This window comes from Solanum pennellii, chromosome 11 (assembly GCF_001406875.1).
Source record: "Solanum pennellii chromosome 11, SPENNV200".
NCBI classification, from domain to species: Eukaryota; Viridiplantae; Streptophyta; class Magnoliopsida; order Solanales; family Solanaceae; genus Solanum; species Solanum pennellii.
This window is the reverse complement of record NC_028647.1, coordinates 11,593,499-11,612,736: the sequence shown is the minus strand read 5'-3', so window position 1 is coordinate 11,612,736 and position 19,238 is coordinate 11,593,499. Positions and strand designations below refer to the sequence as shown.

The 19,238-nt window shown below is 35.6% G+C and overlaps 1 protein-coding gene across 3 annotated transcripts; it reads right to left on the bottom strand.

Moving 5' to 3' along the window:
- Window positions 1–11,545: 11,545 nt before the first annotated feature.
- Window positions 11,546–14,692, bottom strand: LOC107003419. Of its 3 annotated transcripts, XR_001454660.2 has the most exons (3): window positions 13,942–14,688; window positions 11,791–13,499; window positions 11,546–11,711 (listed from the first exon to the last, which is right to left on the bottom strand). XR_001454660.2 is itself a non-coding variant. In XM_015201742.2 (2 exons), exons 1-2 carry the CDS (start codon window positions 14,215–14,217, stop codon window positions 12,085–12,087), a joined length of 570 nt encoding a protein of 189 aa, XP_015057228.1. In that variant the 5' UTR covers window positions 14,218–14,688; the 3' UTR covers window positions 11,546–12,084. The 3 variants fall into 3 exon arrangements, 1 of the variants encoding a protein (XP_015057228.1); XR_003575069.1 differs by having other exon boundaries at window positions 11,546–13,499; window positions 13,942–14,692; XM_015201742.2 differs by having other exon boundaries at window positions 11,546–12,378.
- Window positions 14,693–19,238: the final 4,546 nt, after the last annotated feature.

Here is a 19,238-nt window from a genome sequence, read left to right as displayed (position 1 = left end):
ATATATATATATATAATATATATATATATATGCACGCCTCAATCACATTCCACATTTCACACAAGTCATTCATTAAGCACACATGGGGGCAAGTTCTAGACGTTATTCAATGCAAAACTAACAAACATTCTCACACATGGCATCACGTCTCACGTAAGGACTCACTTGTAGCATGTTCACATGTGATGCATTACGATGTGTCCAAACAATTAAGCCCATTTTCTTTCTTTTTCATTCACAGTCAAGACAAAGAGATTATGCTTGTTTTTGTAGCTACTATTTCACTAATGCTAGCGAAGTGTTTTCACCCATGACGTCTAGCCAACTATTATGACAAGGTTTCAAAGTGCCAAAGATATAAGTTTCATACTTCTATTACTAATGACTAATTTACATTTAAGACGGTCGTCAACTATATATCATCGGGAAATGTAATTCCTAGACGACTCAACAAAGCAATAAACTAGTCCTAAACTGTTCAAAGGGACTATCCTCGGGAGAAGAATCGATAACAAAATGCAAGGAACCCTACTAAAAATAAAAAAGACTCGATAAAGAAATAAACTATATACAATGAAGTTTAACTTCCACTCCACACTTAAAAAATACATTGTCCTCGGTGTTCAAAAGTAAAACGAAGTGCAAAGGAAAAAGAGAACTCCCTATCGGCCTCTTGGTCGCGTCTGAAGCATCATTTCCGATATCAATGGCCTCAAACTCATCTTCATCCGAAGCCTCATCCTCTTCAGTTGTAGCGTCATCATCATCGATCGGCTCTTGGAACGCCGGACGTATTTTGCACATGTACATCGACTATTTGTCAACGGGTACCTATAAGATAATGTGTCCATCTCTTTCTCAGTTACAGGGCGACCACCAATGCGCAACTGCAGTTCCACCATGCCAAACATGCGCCCCTTCAAGCTATCATCACGAGCTTGCCTATCTATGGCAGTCAAAATATGCCCGTGGGAGGGATCACGCGCCTTAGTGCACGTGATATAAACGGGATGACACACTAGATGGGGGGCACACAACATGAACTTCCTCCTCGATTATTAACGCGCTGAGATACCTAGTGATGATGCTACCATAACAGAAACGTCATCGCTTGTTGATCCTAAATTTGACCATGTTTAGCCTTAAGATAGCCCCCACATTCATTGGCAAGCCCTTCATTCACTAGTATATGAACACTACCATATCCCGCATAGTATTGGTAATGTGTTTCCCGGGGAGTTAAGTACTACAAACAATTTTCAACAAAATCCTAGCCTCTAAGTTGAGATGTCCATAATGAAGAGTCAGGTGCCGACTCGTGTCCCTCACTCTATCCCACCTAGCAACAGACATCAGCCCACACAATGTATGATGTATATCATGATACACAGGTCGGGAAATCATGGCCTCAAACTCAGCGTGATCACACTTCGGGCATCCAAAAAATCATCTAGCGCTTCAATAGAAAAACGCACCCCACTATTTCTAACATAACCATTATTTATCTCAACACGACGACTATTCCAATTAGTATAAAATTCATGCACTAAGCTCAAATTACACTCACCTAAAACAATTGAAGTCCCAGCGCAGTGATTTTGGCATGAATATTGGGAAACGCGCGGCACAAGTTATCTTCCTCCACATACTCATCGCCGAGGTATTTGGATTCTTTTTGGTCCTTGTACCAATCCGTGCCGTAGTAAACCACCTCCTGCTCACTGAACTTGAGTGGTGGCAAAATTGGGTTTTCCCGACTTTAACTTCCGGCTGCCACCCCTTTTCTACTCCTTTTTGTTCCCGAACCAGTAGCTACCTTTTTACCTTTGGAAGCCATCCAAAACCCAAGAGGGAAGAACTAGGAAAAAAAGAAAGAGGAAATTTTGAAAAAAAATTGGAGGGATTTTCGGATTGAGGGTGGGGTTTCTTGATGGGTTTGTGATTTTTTGGTGGATTGGGGAGGTTGTGGTAGAGGAATGTAGAAGAAAAGAAAAAAATTTGGATGTTGTGTCAAGAATAATGGATGAATTGAGTTGTGTAGGAGAGAAGATATGATAAAGAAATAAAAATGCAAGAGTAATATGCTTGGGGAAGATGAGTTGAATGGAGAGGGGTGGGAACGGTTATAGAGGGGTAATTTTTGGGAATTGGGAGCTTTAATGGGTAGGTAGGGGGTGGGAAGGTAGGAATAGGTGAAAATATTTGATTTTAGTGGGTCCCACGGGTAAAAAAAACTTTTCAGAATTGGCGTGGCTTGCCTGATTTGCTCGTAGCAGGTATTGGAGCGGCGGGTCCCAAATAGGCCCCAGTCAAAAGGGGGTCTGGCACGGCGCGCCTGCTGTGTGCCATAGCCTCTGGCGTGGTGTGCCTGCTGTGTGCCATAGCCTCTGGCGCGGTGCGCCTGCAGTGCGCCCAAAACAGGCCCCAACCAAAAGGGGTCTAGCGCGGCGCGCCTGCAGTGCGCCCACCATCGGCGTTTTGCCTGTATTTGCGCATGCTGCGCTGCTAGTGTTTTCAAAAATCCTCTCTGCATGAAATCTTTGGTGTGACATGCTAGACTTTTTTCCCACACTATTCCTCAACATGATACCGCTAATTTTTGGGTACCTCATTCACCCTTTTTCTGCACATCAATCAAATAACGTGACATAATAATGTTGGGTTGCCTCCCACCCAGTGCCTTAGTTTTGGTCACTGCACGACTCATCTTTTTGCATTTGTTTTAGCATCTAAAGACCTATTTTCACTAAAAACTAAGGAAAATTAAAAACCCGATGCATAAAAATAGTTAGAAAAAAAACTTAGCTAAAACTACCAAATTTAGCCTAACTACTACCTATTACATAGATCTCATGGGTTGCCTCCTAATTAGCACTTGATTTAACGTTGCGGCACAACGCAGCTTAGATCATTTATCGTCGAGCTCGAGAGCCTCCCGATCACGATCTGTATCAGCACCAAAATAGATTTCACTCTTTTCCCATTCACCAAGAACGTAGGGCCAGTCTATCCTTTTAGTTCCACAACCCCGTGGGATGTCATTCTTACCACTTCAAAATGGCCACTCCATTTCGACTTTAGTTTACCGGGGAATAACATAAATCTAGAATTAAATAGTAGTACCTTTTCTCCCGGATAGAAGGTACGAGCTACTATGTGCTTATCATGCCATCTCTTAGTCTTCTCTTTATACAACTTGGCATTCTCATATGCATGACGTCTAAACTCTTCAAGTTAATGCAACTGATCCACTATCTTTCTACCAGCTAGCTCAGGGACCAAGTTCAACTTCTTAATCGCCCAATAATCTTGGTGTTCTAATTCTGCCAGAAGATGACATGTTTTCCTAAATATAATGTGATAGGGAGTAGTACCTATATGTGTCTTGTAAGCAGTCCTATACGCCCATAGTGCGTCATCTAATTTGTCAGACCAATCTTTCCTTTGTGCATTCACTGTCTTCTACAAGATCTGCTTTACTTCTCTATTCTACACAACCACTTGTTTGTGGGTGGTATGCAGTAGCAACCTTATGACAAACACCGTACTTAGCAAGCATGTTCTTCACAAGATTATTAATGAAATGCTTACCTCCATCACTTATAATTGCCCTTGGAGTGCCAAAAAAGTGAAGATGTGCTTCTTAATGAACTTAATCACCACCCTTGAGTCATTGAAGGGAAGAGAGACAGCCTCAACTCATTTACTCACATAATTCACAGCCACCAGAATGTATTGGTTTCCACTAGATGACGGGAAGGGAACCATGAAGTCAATACCCCACACATAAAAAATTTCCACCTCCAAAATGTTGTTTAGAGGCATCTTGTGTCGTCTTGAGATAGTACCCAACCTCTGGCACTTGTCATAACCCTTCTCAAAAGCAATAGAATATTTAAAAAGCGAGGGCCAAAATAAACCAGATTGTAATACCTTATGAGCAGTGTGTTCTCCTCCATGGTGACCTCCATATGGGCTAGCATGACAACTCTCTAGCAGTTTGTTAATCTCGGACTCTGGAATGCACCTCCTCACTATCCGGTTGACACCTTTCTTGAACAATAATGGTTCATCCCAGATGTAGAACTTCGCCTCATGGTTTAATTTTTTCTTCTATTGAATAGTGCCCCCTGAGGATACTCGTTACTTACTATCAAGTTCACAATATCAACATACCATGTCACTTGGGAGATATCTAGTGCCATCAATTGTTCATCTAGAAATTCTTCATAGATTTTCTCATATTCATTCACATGTGAGAAGTCCTACAACCTAGATAAGTGATTTGTTATTTGGTTTTAGTACCTTTTATATCTTTGATCTCAAGGTCGAATTCTTGGAGAAGTAGTATCCAAGGAATTACCCTTGGTTTAGCATCCTTTTTATTGAATAGGTACCTAATATCCGCATGGTCAGTGAAAACAATTACCTTAATGTCTACCAAGTACGATCTGAACTTGTTGAAGGCGTACACTAACGCTAGCATCTCCTTCTCAGTCATGGTGTAATTTGCCTGTGTAGCGTCAAGGGTCTTGCTTGCATAGTAGATAGAGTGGAACACTTTGCTCTTCCTTTGTCTCAACACTGCACCCACTGCTACATCACTCACATCACACATGAGTTTAAATGGTAATCCCTAATCCGGGGCAATTAGAATGGGATCCTCGATTAATCTCTTTTTTAACATCTCGAATGCTCTCAAACAGTTTATATCAAAATCAAACTTCACTTCCTTCTCCAAAATACTGCACATATGTCTTGCAATCTTGGAGAAATCCTTGATGAATCACTGTAAAAAACTTGCATGACCCAGTAAACTACGCACCCCTTTTATAGAGATAGGAGGGGGCAATTTCTCAATAACTTCTACCTTGGCTTTATCAACCTTTAACCCGGATTTAGACACCTTGTGTCCCAACACTATATTTTCTCTAAAAAAAAAGTGACACTTCTCCTAGTTTAGAACTAAGTTAGTGTCTTCACATCTAGCAAGTACTTTATCCAGATTCCGAAGACATACCTCAAAATACTTCTCGAAGACTGAGAAATCATCCCTAAAAACCTCTACAAAGTCTTACACCATGTCATGAAAAAAGGCCATCATACACCTTTGAAAAGTCTCCGGTGCAATGCACAGTCCGAATGGCATGCGTTTGAAAGCATATGTGCCGTAAGGACAAGTGAATAAGGTCTTTTCCTGATTATCAGGTGCAATCAAGATCTGGTTGTAGCCAGAATAACCATCTAAGAAACAATAATACTCTTGTCCTGCCAGTTTGTCAAGCATCTGAACAATGAAGGGAACAAGGTAGTGATCTTTCTAGGTAGCGTCATTTAGTTTCCGGTAATCCATACAAATTCTCCACTGGTTACTGTTCTAGCGGGAATTAACTCATTCTTTTCATTTTTCACTACAGTCATACCTCTCTTCTTGGGAACAGATTGCACCGGACTTATCCACTTGATGTAAGAGATTGGTATACGATTTCGGCATCTAACCACTTTATTACCTCTTTTCTCAGCACATCCTTCATTACAGGATTTAGTCAGCCTTGATGTTGCGCACTCGGTTTTTGATCTTCTTCCCTGTAGATTCTGTGCATACACAACGCCGGACTGATACCATGGATATCATCCATCTTCCATCCTATCGCCTTCTGTCTCCTCGTTAAAATCCTCAATGTCGCATCCACCTGTATATCAAATAGTTCTGCAAAAAGTATAACAGGTTAAGTGTCATTAGTACCCGAAAATGCGTACCTGAGATGAGATGGTAGTGTTTTCAACTCCAGTTTTGGGTCCTTCTCAACGGAGGGTTTGGGTGGTGTCCCTAACCCTCACTCTAATGGTTCTACTTTTCACTTGTGATGCTCCACAGATGCCAGATTTAAACATGTGTCCATTTCTTGGTCTTCTTTTTCGTCCTCTTTTTGATGACCTACTAACACTCTTTCTAAAGGGTCATCAGGCATAACTAATTATGATTCTAAAATTCGATCAATCACTGATATGGCAGATAACTCTTCATATATAGAAGGTAGTTTAAGAGATCAGTAAATATCAATTACCTCTACCTTATCGTGGGCCCTCATGGTCATTTGACCAGCTGCCACATCAATCAATGCCCTACCCGTGGCCAAGAAAGGACGTCCCAGAATGAATGGTACTTCAGGATCGGGTTCAAAATCCAAGACCACAAAATTTACTGGAAAAATCAATGACCCTACCTACACTAACACATCCTCTACTACCCCTTCTGGCCTAGCAATGGATCTATCTGCGAGTTGGAGGATGACATCAGTTCGTTTTGGACTATCAAACCCAAGTTTAAGATACAAAGATAAGGGAATCAAATTTATACTTGCCCCCAAATCACACAACCCTCGGACGTGAACATTTTTCCCTATAGAAATATGCACAGTAACAATACTCGGATCTTTCAACTTTTGGGGCAGTCTGTTTTGGATTCTAGAATTGCACTCTTCAGTAAGTGCTACGGTTTCATACTCTCTGAGCCTCCTCTTGCTAGCCACAATATTTTTCACATACTTAGCATACTTCGAGATACCCTGCAAAATTTCAACCAAAGGCAGATTAATGTGAACTTTTTTAAGGAGAGAGAGAAACTTACCAAATCATTCATCTTCTCTCTGCTTTTTTAGTCTTTGTGGAAACGGAGGTGGTAACTTTTTTTGAGGAGCAGTTGCCTTAACGTTAGAGCTTTTTAATGCCACCCCCACTTTCTTCTCTTTCGTACTACCCTCATTGTCTCTCTTCCTTGGAGCTAACTCCTTAATTGCAGCCTACTTCTAGTACTTACTACATGCAGTTGCCCTGGGTTGGGCTAAGTATCACCGGGAAACCCACCTTGGGGATGAAAGTTCAGAGAATTGGACACTTACGCTTCTAAACTCAATTTGGACATTTGGATGATTCTGATGTTCTTTTCCTGCTTATCTATTCTCACATTTAACTTGTTCTCCATTTTAGACATGAACTTTTGGAATAACTCTTCATTGGTCATCCCACATTTTGGTACACATGGATTTACACTTTGGTTGGGATGTTGGTATTGTTGCCCAACCCCTTGGTTATGGTATTGGTTGGCACCTTGTGTCTGATTTTGGTTTTGGTTCCCACCCCAAGAAAGTTAGGATAGTTCATCCAACTTGGGTTATAACTATTACCATAATTTTGTTGGATTTTGCCTCTTTGTGCATTACCCACATAGTTCACAGAAATCTGGGTTATCCTCACACTGCTCAGTTTCATGAGTTGCACCACCACATTACCCCACACCAATTTAATGTTTGTTGCACCACACTTAATGCTGCTTGATTTAGAGCAACTACTTAAACTGTACTGTCATAGTATGTTGCATTCCATCTATCTTAGTATTTAAAGCAGTTGCTTGGTCTACATCTAAGATCCCTGCAGCCTTTTGGGTTGTGGTTCCAGAAGTATCTCCTTCATACTCTTGGTTCCCTTCTGACAACTTATCAAGCAAGTAAAAGAATGCTTCACTTGTTATGGATAAGGCTTGACCACTTGCTGCACTATTGAGAAGAGAACGAGCATTATACTCTAACCTTCAAAAAAAGCATGAGCTAGTACTTTGTTAGTCTGCATGTGGTGTGGTCAAGCACTCAGAATTTGTTTGAAGTGTGCCCATGCTTGGTACATGTCTTCCCCATCCTTTTGGACAAATTTCGTTATTTTGCCTCTCAGTTTGGCGATTTTCTTGGATGGGTAGAATCGACTCAAGAACTTCCTTGTGAGACCATCCCAACTGGTGATCGAGTTAGGTGGTTTAGAATCTAGACATCGTTTTGCCGATCCTAACAATGAGTAGGGAAATAATGTTAGTCGCACATAGTCTGGTGATACTGCAAGTGGAATGTGGGTGTCAGTGACCTCCATGAAGTTCCTTATGTGAAGTTGAGGGTCTTTATGGGGGAGATCAGTGAATTGTCCATTAATGTGGAGCATATGCACCATATTTCTCTTTAATTTTAACCTTCCCCCTGCTTGAGGTTTCCTAATACTTGATGCTAAATTTGCGGTGAGTGGGACTGCCACATCTCGCACTGGTCGTGCTGGAAGGATAGGGACATGAGGGGGTATTTCTTAATTATACACATTCTCCAGATTATTTGGAAATCGTGGGTTATCTACATCTTCTGGGTTATCTTGATGATCATCACGCTGATTTCCCCGGTGTCTTAACCCTAACTCTTCTCGATTCATTTTTCTTAGAAGATGCAGCGCTCTTTCAGGTTCGTTGTAAGGTTTAACAAGATCTCCCTTTCGAGCCAGACCTGTAAATCAAATGCCTGCAATAAATGAGCTGAAATCAAGTAATCAATACCTGAATAATTCAAACGTAGACATAAGAAAATTGAATATAAATCAATTTCTAAGTCCCCGACAGCGGCGCTAAAAACTTGTTGCTCCCTAGTATACACGCAAATGTACGTGGTCGCGCAAGTAATATAGATTCTTTTTAGAACGTGTTATCGTTCCCAAGGGACTTACTATCAGCTTATATTCAAACTTAATTCCACAACTAAAAGTAAAAGTAACTATTTCAAGAATAGATAATTGATGATTAATTATAACTGCTTTAACGATGAATAAAAGTAACTAAGAGTTTGGATGACTTAAAAATGATGTTTCAAGCAAGAATAGGACAAATTTCGAAGCTGCAGCTTCCTTTGAATCTCATGTATCAAAGATTTGGCTTAGAACTAAATTTTGATTGTCAAGTTACTGGTTTATATGGTTGATTATATGAGTCGGGTTACACACCTTCTTCGCCTTCTCCAATTACATACCTAACTACATAGTCGAGCGGGAATAAGTAAACTAATTGGCGAAAATTTATATTTCATCCTATTTCATAACCAAGCAAGTTGTTTGTCCGGGCATCACCTAAACACAAATCACCTCAATCTAATGGGTCGATCGAGCTCTCTATATTCCTTGGTCTATCTAACCCCTCCTCTCTCGATTTTAAGATTAAACACTAAATTTATTTTATAGTGATCAAGCATAAAATAGCAAAACAAGAATATATAGGTAATATGTGTTAACAACCAAGACTGAATTCAAAAACCAAATAACATTCAACATTCAATTTATAGACGCAGCCCCCGAACTAGGGCGATTAACTACTCATAATATTCAAAAAAAAAACCACAAAAGACAATTGTTCATGCGATTTTCAAAACAATAACAGAGTAGGAAGATTAGAACCTATTTCAAACTTGAATTTTCGCTCTTGCACACTCAATCAGAAAGTCACCCCTACAATGAGGCCCTTAAGGGTCTATTTATAGTAAATAAGAAAATAAAATCAAATTCAACTTCAATTAGGAGTTCTTTAAAAATCAGCTTTCTTTCAAAACTCTGCAAATCACAAAGTCGGGCACGCCGCGCCAAAATCGCGCCTTGAAAGCTGGCGCGCCACGCTGCCAGTCTGCCCAAAATGGGCTGAAGTCGAATTTGCCTGGCGCGTCGTGCCCTTGATATGCCAAGGTGCCTGACGCGCCGCGCCAAAATCTCGCTTAGATGCTTCTTGTTGCCTTCAACTTCTTTTCCTTCCAACACTCGATCATTTTCCTTATTGACCTGCAAAATCACTAATTATGTATTTAATGTGCAATCATCGCAATCTTGAGCCAAAACAAGCTAGCTAAGTTAGATCATGTCCTAAATTAACGTTGAAAAATGGGTAACATGTCGTAATTAGGCATATAAATATGCCCAAGATCACTTCACAAAAGGCAAAGGAAAAATTTTTGTATTCATGACACATGTCCGATATTCGAGGTATGTTAAGACTTCGTTGAAGGACGTTTTCCAAATTAAAGATTAAAATCATAATAGACAACGGGTAAGGACGAAAGATGTGGGTCTCATATCAATGGTGTGACGGGAATTGGTACGAGTACTATTGATATAAAGGGAAAGTTTATTACTATAGAATGCGGGATGAAACCCAAAAATGCCAAAGCATATGGGCATTAGCTAATGTATTATTGACTTGAATTCTTTGTGTGATTGTGCCTTCTTTATTGCACCCGGATAGTTGTGATAATTGAGGTGGTTATGTATTATGCTAATATTGATTGATTGAGATGCATCATCATCCCCTTTGTTGAAATAATATTGTGTGCATGCATTGACATGAGATTGAGTATAAGTTGGGAACATGGAGATCGTCCGTGCCAGGGATGGTGAGATGTTAAGATCATAATTTGGGCACGCTCCGAGCCTACACCCTAGACATGGACGACTCGAGAATCATTACTGGTCGCAAGCGAACCTGTGGCCTTACTCAATATCTAGGGAAGACTTAATCAACAATATAGAAACTCAAATGCAAAGATTAAACTGAAATGTCTCAAATACGTAACTAAGAATATTTAAACTATTCAACTACACGTGGAGACCGTCCGCGCAAAAATTGTTTGATTTTATAACAGTGCGTTGAGATCTTTCGCACAGACACGTGGAGATCATCTGTGTCGATATATGGACCTCGCGAGCTTCCATGGGTCATGAAATCTCAATGTATTTTCGAGGAGTATAATGTATATACAGCTGAGAGAGAACTTGGTTTTTTGAGACATGTCATTTCATGGTGTCATATTGCATTACATCTCACGACATCCTTCATTCTTAATGATTATGTGTTTTCTTGGTGGTTGGAAAGTAATTGATATTTGATTTCCTCTATTTGATGAAACTCAACTGGTAAATGCAATATAAACTTGTATAATTAACGAATTGATTTTTCGTATATAAACTCCCGTCACTACTTCTTTGTTGTCAGTCAATGAGATATACTGGGTACACGTGGTTTCGTACTTATACTACACTTTTGCAGTCTTTTGTGGTGCAAATTGGATTTCAAATTCGAACACGTTCTTGGAGCTTTAAATATGAGTTTGGATTATCTTGGAGTTGTGGTACGCTACTTGGGATGTTCAGCGGACCACACCTTCAATCTACCCCTTTTTATAAGGTTATTTTGGTATTCTGATAGGATATTACTTATGTTTAGATTTTCACATTAGTTTGGACTTGTATCCTATTGTAGAAGCTCTTGTACTTATGAGACTAAATCTTGGGGTAGTAATTTAGGTTTCCGCATTTCATACTTGTCAATGACTTAGTGTTTGGATGTTATGTTTCGCTTATCTTTCTACTTTATCTTACCTATAGGTTGGGAACATAGGTGTCATCACGACTTGTGATTTTGGATCGTGACAATCAACCATATTAATGGTGAATAAATAGTTTAAAGCTTTTATGCATAATTTTATTAAAATGAGATTTTTTATTAATAAATTGAATTTTTATTTATAAATTAAATTCTTTAAAATATGATATTTAAAGAAAATTCATGTTTTTGACATATGTTATTGAAATACTAAATATTTTATTTTGTATGTGAACGTTTGTCATTATTTGTTTTAGTTCACTTAATCATCTAAAGGCTTAAAGAGACACAAACAAAAATTTTACTCATTTATATATATTCAGTTAAAATGTTATGATCTGAACTAGAATAAAATCAACAACAAGCTTTTTTGGGACAATTTTCTAATTTGTATTATTAGTACTTCAAACTGTTACAACTAAAAATAGAAATACGAGTGTTGAATAGAACTACTCTACTGGGAAGCCATGGATGAGCTTCATATCTGCAGATGAAGATAAGAAGAAGAAGAATTTAGACTGAGAGAGAAGAAGAAGAAATCTGAAAAGAGAGAAGAAAAATACCAATTGATTAGTTGCCCCTGTTGCTCTTTCCGGAACTTACTTATTAGGATGCTCACGTGCAATCACAACTCTTCACTTCATTAACTCCAATTAAATCTTGTGCTTCCGTGTGTTATAATTCTATTCGTCATTTCTTTATTCTTCACTTACCTCATTTACTCAGACCGATTTCATCCACTTGAAATCATGACATTCCTGCCCGGATCAAACAATCCTTGACCCCAAGGATGATTATCAAAAATTTGTCCCATTCATGTTCATTACAATCCTTTCCGCTTAAAATCAACCTTGTCCTCAAGTTTGTTGTCCACACCCGCATATGAAAAACAAAATTATCAGATTATTTCTCGCTAGAATTTCCAAGGTAATATGTCTATTTGCTTTGAACACTTCCCTCTCAAAAGCTTCAATTAAAGACTTGGGTTGATTGACCTTCGCTGCCATTGTCTCCCATATATCACGAAGCAAAGATAGGCTAGTTATCTTTCTCAGTACTATTTCTATTTTAGTCTGCAGCTCCGTTGTTCTGTCAAAGAGATGTTCAGCCTCTGGTGTAGAGATGTGGAGACGCTTTTGGAGATCAACACTCTGCAAGATTTGATATGCAAAAATGATCTCTAAGTGTTTCGAAATCATTCGAGTCATGCAAAAAGAAAGCATTATAAGTTGATAGTAAAATTCCTTTTGTATACTTGGGGTTACCAAATGTAGAAATATCAAAGTTTCGATCAGAGTCACTCAAGTAACAACACTTCTTTAAAAAAGATATGCCCCAAATCAAATTGAAATAGATGTGAAAGACCTCGAGTTTCAAGTGTGGTAGCAATCAAGAAATACAATTTCTTGCCATAGAAACAATACTCTACTTCCTTAGTGTTAAGAATAGACCAACAAAAGTTGTCTAGTTGCTGATGTAAAAGGTGTAGTGCAAGTTCCTCCATCATCAGAAAAACTATATAAGCAACATTTGAGCTGACTTTGCTTTCATACACTTGACTCCAAGGGAGAACAGGGAAGAATGATGTCACATATCTCGTGAAGATGCATGTGTGCTGATGTAAAATATTGAAATGTTGTATTTTTATAAAATGCAATCAACAGCTGCCTTCTCCAAGCCAATAGACATACCACCTGGGTCAAAAGTGAATACAAACCATACACCATTGTTCTTACTATTGCAGCTCCATCTCTTAGTTTAGCAAAGTCATTGGTGTTTGATAAAAGTATAGTTAGGCCAACTATATCAACTATAAATATTGTAATTAAACCCTCGCATATTCAATCTTCCAAAATGTAACCACGCTAAATGTCCCTAATTTAACTTCAGTTTCGGTTGAATAATCCACTAGCAGCTCTGTTCGAGTAACTTGTAACCATGTAGCTTTTCCATCTTTGTCTACTACCAAGATTAAGAGCACCAAAATACATTGCAACAAGGAGGATACAACCAATGACCAAGGTTGACATTGTTTACAAATATGTAGTTCTTCCAAGTAAGCCTTTACTCTAGCAGTTGACAAGTTACTAGCCATGATTGAACCTCTTCTTTGAGAAGCTTTCCGCATTTTACGCCCATCAACTAACCAATAATGTACAGACAAATAAATTGTGACTCATCATGCAAGGTTAATGGCAGAATCGATCTCCAAAATAACATAATCTTCTTATCAGACGATGTTGTTACGTGTAAGGAAAGACTTCTTATATCACTGTAAACATGAGTATATGTTAGAATGGTAGCACCTGAACACATAGAATCAATATTCACAACAGGGAAATGCATAAACCACTGCCATCCCGTATCCCAAACTCGATTGATGTTATCAGAAGATCTATGCAAACAAAACATGTTAGTCATATCCATCATAATTCCTCGAACATTACTTGTATGACCACTTAACTTCAGGGTCTTCAAACTTATCCCTGGACCCCATGTAGGAACAACCAATCCATTTCCAACTAACTGAAGAGAGAACTTGTTCTTCATTCCTATAAATATATGAACTACTTGGACATGATCCCTTTTAGACATTTTATCAAACAAGTAAGAAGCAAATCTAGTTTTTTTAATTTTCACATATTCAAGTAATATATTAAGGCATACTCTGGAAAGATTAAGCTCTCGAGTACGCTCAAAGATAAAGAGAATACCTGTGGATCGTCAAGTATATGAAAGTCGCAAGGCCAAATTATTTCTATCTCATCACAGTTCAGTCGTTCACTTCCTAGAAATGTATCACTTTCAATACAATTGTCGCACTCACAATCAATGTTGTGTAAGCAAGCTCCTGCACTTCCTGGAGATATAAGATCAGTTTTGATGCAAACGGTACACTCACTTTGCCAAGATGTAGCCTCCACTCCGATACAAATGTTGGACTTGCAATCGACTTTGCACACACTACATTCACTCTCATCAGAGTTCATATTTGGTATTGGTATTGACCTCCTTGCTATGGCGTCCAATCGTTCTAGGGTCAGTTTTAGTGTTCCCCTAATGCCACCTCTGCTTCATTGAGTTTCCTAACGCCAGTGGTCAATCTCTCTAGAATTTCACTCTGTATGTTAAGTGGATTGTCCATTGTTAATATTCACGCACAGGTTGCAGAACCAAATCTCTGATACCAATTATTATGATCTCAACTAGATTAAAATTAACAAGAAGCTTTTTTGGGACAATTTTCTGATTTGTATTAATAGAACTTCAAACTGTTACAACTAAAAATAGAAATACGAGTGTTGAATTGAACTACTCTACTAGAAAGCCATCGATGAGATTCATATCTGCAGATGAAGATAAGAAGAAGAAGAAGAATTTAGACTGAGAGAGAGAAGAAGAAGAAGAAGAATAGCTCTGGAAAGAGAGAAGAAACGAAAAAATACCAATTGATTTGTTGCCCCTTTTGCTCATTCCAGAGTTACTTATAGGGTGCTCACGTGCAATCACAACCCTTTTAATTCATTAACTCCAATTAAATATCGTGCGTCCATGTGTTATAATTATATTTGTCATTTCTTTATTCTTCACTTAGCTCATTTATTCAGATTATGACGTAAAATGTGAAAAGATTTAAGTTTAAATCATTTTATTGAATTAAATTGATGTTATACCATATTAACTTTTCATTTCGCTATTATATATTCGTCATTTTCTCCCAAAGATAATTTATAGGATATTTTTGAATTTTCAGCATATTATTAAATTGAATATTTATTTATTTATAATTTGACAATATTGAATTAATATATATTTTCGTTTTATTTTTGAAGTTTTTAATATTATATCATAGTATCATTTTAAATACTATTTTTCAAACATTTAAAAGGATAAATAATCAATTCAACTATATAATTTAAAACGACAGATTAACTTTAAAACTATAAATTACCTCTAGTGATTTGGAATGTACCACAATCATATAACACGAGTATTCAATTTTCTTTGTATCTTCAATAGTTCGTGGACAAAATAAAAGCTATAATTTATTGATGATAATAAATAATTGTTATTTTTTATGTGTCAAGATGTACTAACTATACAAAAATTTGTATATCATCTCACATTTATATAAACAAATAATTAGAAAGAGAATATTCATAAAATTACATAGTTTCCACAACATACAAACGTGGAAATAAAATAACTAGCAAAATTCAATTTATAAAATCACGTGAAGTTTGATCACATTGAAATACTTTATCTATTTTTATAAATTAAAAAAAAAAAAAGATAAGGAATAAAAGTATTAACCAATAGATAGAAGAACTAACATGAATCAAAGAGATATTTACGATCAAGAAAAAAATGACTTGAGTTATTTGTTATCCATGTGGAACATAACCAAGTAAAATTCATGGAGTTTCATTGTTCATCTATTTTTTATTTTTTTTTGTGATTTGAATATTTTGAATATTAGCATGTCCTATGAGATTAGAAGGAAATTGTGTTTTAAATAGATAACTGAAAAGTTTAAACTCCTAAAAAATAGTGAAGAAGTTAAAACTATTTTCAAAACTGTAATTTTTATATGTAATACCGTTTCATATTTAATTTTAAAATTATAGTCTTTTAATTATTTTTAAAAAACGTATGTAGGTGTTTTTTTAAGGGATAATTGTATATAATAGCAAACTAATAACCTAAAATAAATGGAGTAGCTACGGTTTGATTTAATTGTGCTCCATAGCAAACGTTAGCCAAAGTTTGCCAGTCGCCTCTCTCCCAAAAATCTCGCTCGCCACTCTTCCCCTGCTCGCCTCTCTCGCTTTATACACAGAAGTGTATAAATTGTGTTTCTTCTTTGTATAAAGCGAGAGAAAATTGTATATACACATGCGAAAACATATATCTTCGTGTTATACACTTAATTATACAATTTACAAACATTGTACTTCAATTCAATTGTAGACAAATGCAAATTTTATATAAATATTGCAGCGAAAAAGGCGAACAAATTATACAATTGCGAATTATACAATTGCAGTGAAATACAATTTTCTCTTGCTTTATACAACAGAAGTGTATAAATTGTGTTTCTATTTTTGTATAAAGCGAGAGAAAAACATATATCTTCTTCCTATACACTTATAATTATGCAATACACATACATTTTACTTTGATTCAATTGTATGCAAAGCAAATTTTATACAAATATTGCAGCGAAATAGGCAGCGAATTATACAATTATGCATTATACAATTGCAGTGAAATATGATAGCGAATTATACAATTGCAACGAAATAGGCCAGCGAATTATACAATTTAGGCCAGTGAATTATACAATTGTATATGTATAGCGAATTATACAGTTTTACGTTTGCTATGGAGCGTAATTATGCAAAATTTGCTATAGCATACAAATATGAATTTTTTGTTTGCTATATGTGAAAGTTGCCCTTTTTTTAATAATGAAAACAAAAAGATTACTGCAAGTGTGTGTAGGTGTGTTTATGATTATTGGAGATTTTTTAAAGTTGAGAGATGGTTTTAAAAAGGGAAAATTGTATATAATAGCAAACTAATAACCTAAAATAAATGGAGTAGCTAGGGTTTGATTTAATTGTGCTCCATAACAAACGTTAGCCAAAGTTTTCTAGACGCCTCTCTCCCAAAAATCTCGCTCGCCACTCTCCCATTCTCGCTCGCCACTCTTCCTCTGCTCGCCTCTCTCGCTTTATACACAGAAGTGTATAAATTCTGTTTCTGTTTTGTATAAAGCGAGAGAAAATTGTATATACAAATGCAAAAACATATATCTTCGTGTTATACACTTAATTATACAATTTACAAACATTTTACTTCAATTCAATTGTAGACAAATGCAAATTTTATATGAATATTGCAGAGAAAAAGGCCAAAGAATTATACATTTGCGAATTATACAATTGCAGTGAAATACAATTTTCTCTAGCTTTATACAACAAAAGTGTATATATTGTGTTTCTGTTTTTGTATAAAGCGAGAGAAAAACATATATCTCTTGCTATACACTTATAATTATGCAATATACATACATTTTAATTCGATTCAATTGTATGCAAAGCAAATTTTATAAAAAATTGCAGCGAAATAGGCAGCGAATTATACAATTGTGCATTATACAATTGCAGTGAAATAGGATAGCAAATTATACAATTGCAGCGAAATAGGCCAGCGAATTATACAATTTAGGCCAGCAAATTATACAATTGTATATGTATAGCGAATTATACAATTTTATGTTTGCTATAGAGCGCAATTATGTAAATTTTGCTATAACATACAAATATAAATTTTTTGTTTGCTATATGTGAAAGTTGCCCTTTTAAAAATATGTTACAACTCAATTTTTAATTACGTCAAATTTTTTTATTAGTAAATATAGAACATATATTATATTTTTTTAATCAGTAAATTTTTAAAATGTTTTAAAATTTTGTATATCAATAAAAAATGGTATTGTAGTTACATTTCTCCTATTTTAAAATTATTTAGAAGTATACAGATCTAATTAATTTTTAACTACTTATAAATACATTTTTTGTTGTGCTGACACGTAGATACTATCATCTCTCTTATTATATATACAGTATACGTACCCATGCGTTGTGCAAATATTTTAAAATATAATATTTTAAGACATAAAAAAATTAATACGAATTATTATTGAGTTTGTGCATGTAAATTTACATATAATGTTTTGATTTATATATACAATTAATACTGACAAAAATTTACCTTAATCTATGTGCGATGAGGATATGTTTTTCAAAGATACCAAACATTATTTAAAGAGTTCTTCTTATTTTAGTATAATGAAGATTAATAGCAGATTTTGCATAAGTTGAAATGATATTTATTTTAATTAATAAAAATTTTAAATTCAAAAATCAATCTATAAATTATTTAAAACATGATTCTACGTTTAGCTAAAATATAAATACAATTTGCAATGTTGCAATCTCATTAGCATACTTCTCTCTCGTTCCATCTTGCAAGATAATTTTCATATCAATTCAATTTTCAAAAGGATTCTCTACAATCTTATCAGTTAGAATTTTCATACCAATTTTATTTTCAAATGGATTCTCTCTCCGGTCAATCAAATTCAAACTACTTAATATATTGTGTTTCTTGCATAGTCGTCTTCTTCAATTTTATTATTTTTTGTCTTTATTTCTTGATGCATATACATTGAGATCATTTTTTAGTGGTTATATTACTTAACTAGTCGAAGAAGGATGCATCTTCGTCTTCTAAATAGATTGCGGAAAAACGTTCAAAAAGGCGAAAAAGTCGATCTACTAATAAGTTTGGTAAGGACTTTGGATCGAGATTCATGGGTTCTAAAGTAAATGTAGAAAAAAGTTTATGTGCATTTGTCTTCTAAAGTAATAGCTGAGAAGGAGAAGTAAAAATAGAGCACAGTGTTGATTTCTTTTTTTTTATTTTTTTCTTGTTCATCTTTTCCTAATATATATGAGTTTAGATTTATAATGTATCAAGTTGTTTTTGTTTATTAAATTAATGTATAATGTCTTCGTTTCAACATTATGATACATTATAATTTCATTATCGTATTCAAATTACTAAATTATTTTACGGTTATAGTTTGTGATACATTAACCAGATTTTTAATGTATCTAGTCAATTTTGTTTCTTAAATTAATGTATAATACCTTTGCTTTAACACTGTGATACATCATAATTTTATCATACATAGTGTATTGTGTTGAAATATTAGTTTTGATAAATAAACTTAATTAGTTTTGATACTTGATATAAAACTTCTACTAAATTATCATTTATCATGTACCTAGATGTTACTATGTATCTTTGTAACGACCCTCTTAGTCGTTTTATAAATTTTAACCATTATTTTTATATTGACCCTTTTTAGTAACTTTTATAAATAATTTATTATTTATAAGAACGAATGACATAATTTACAGATTTAATAAAAAAATAT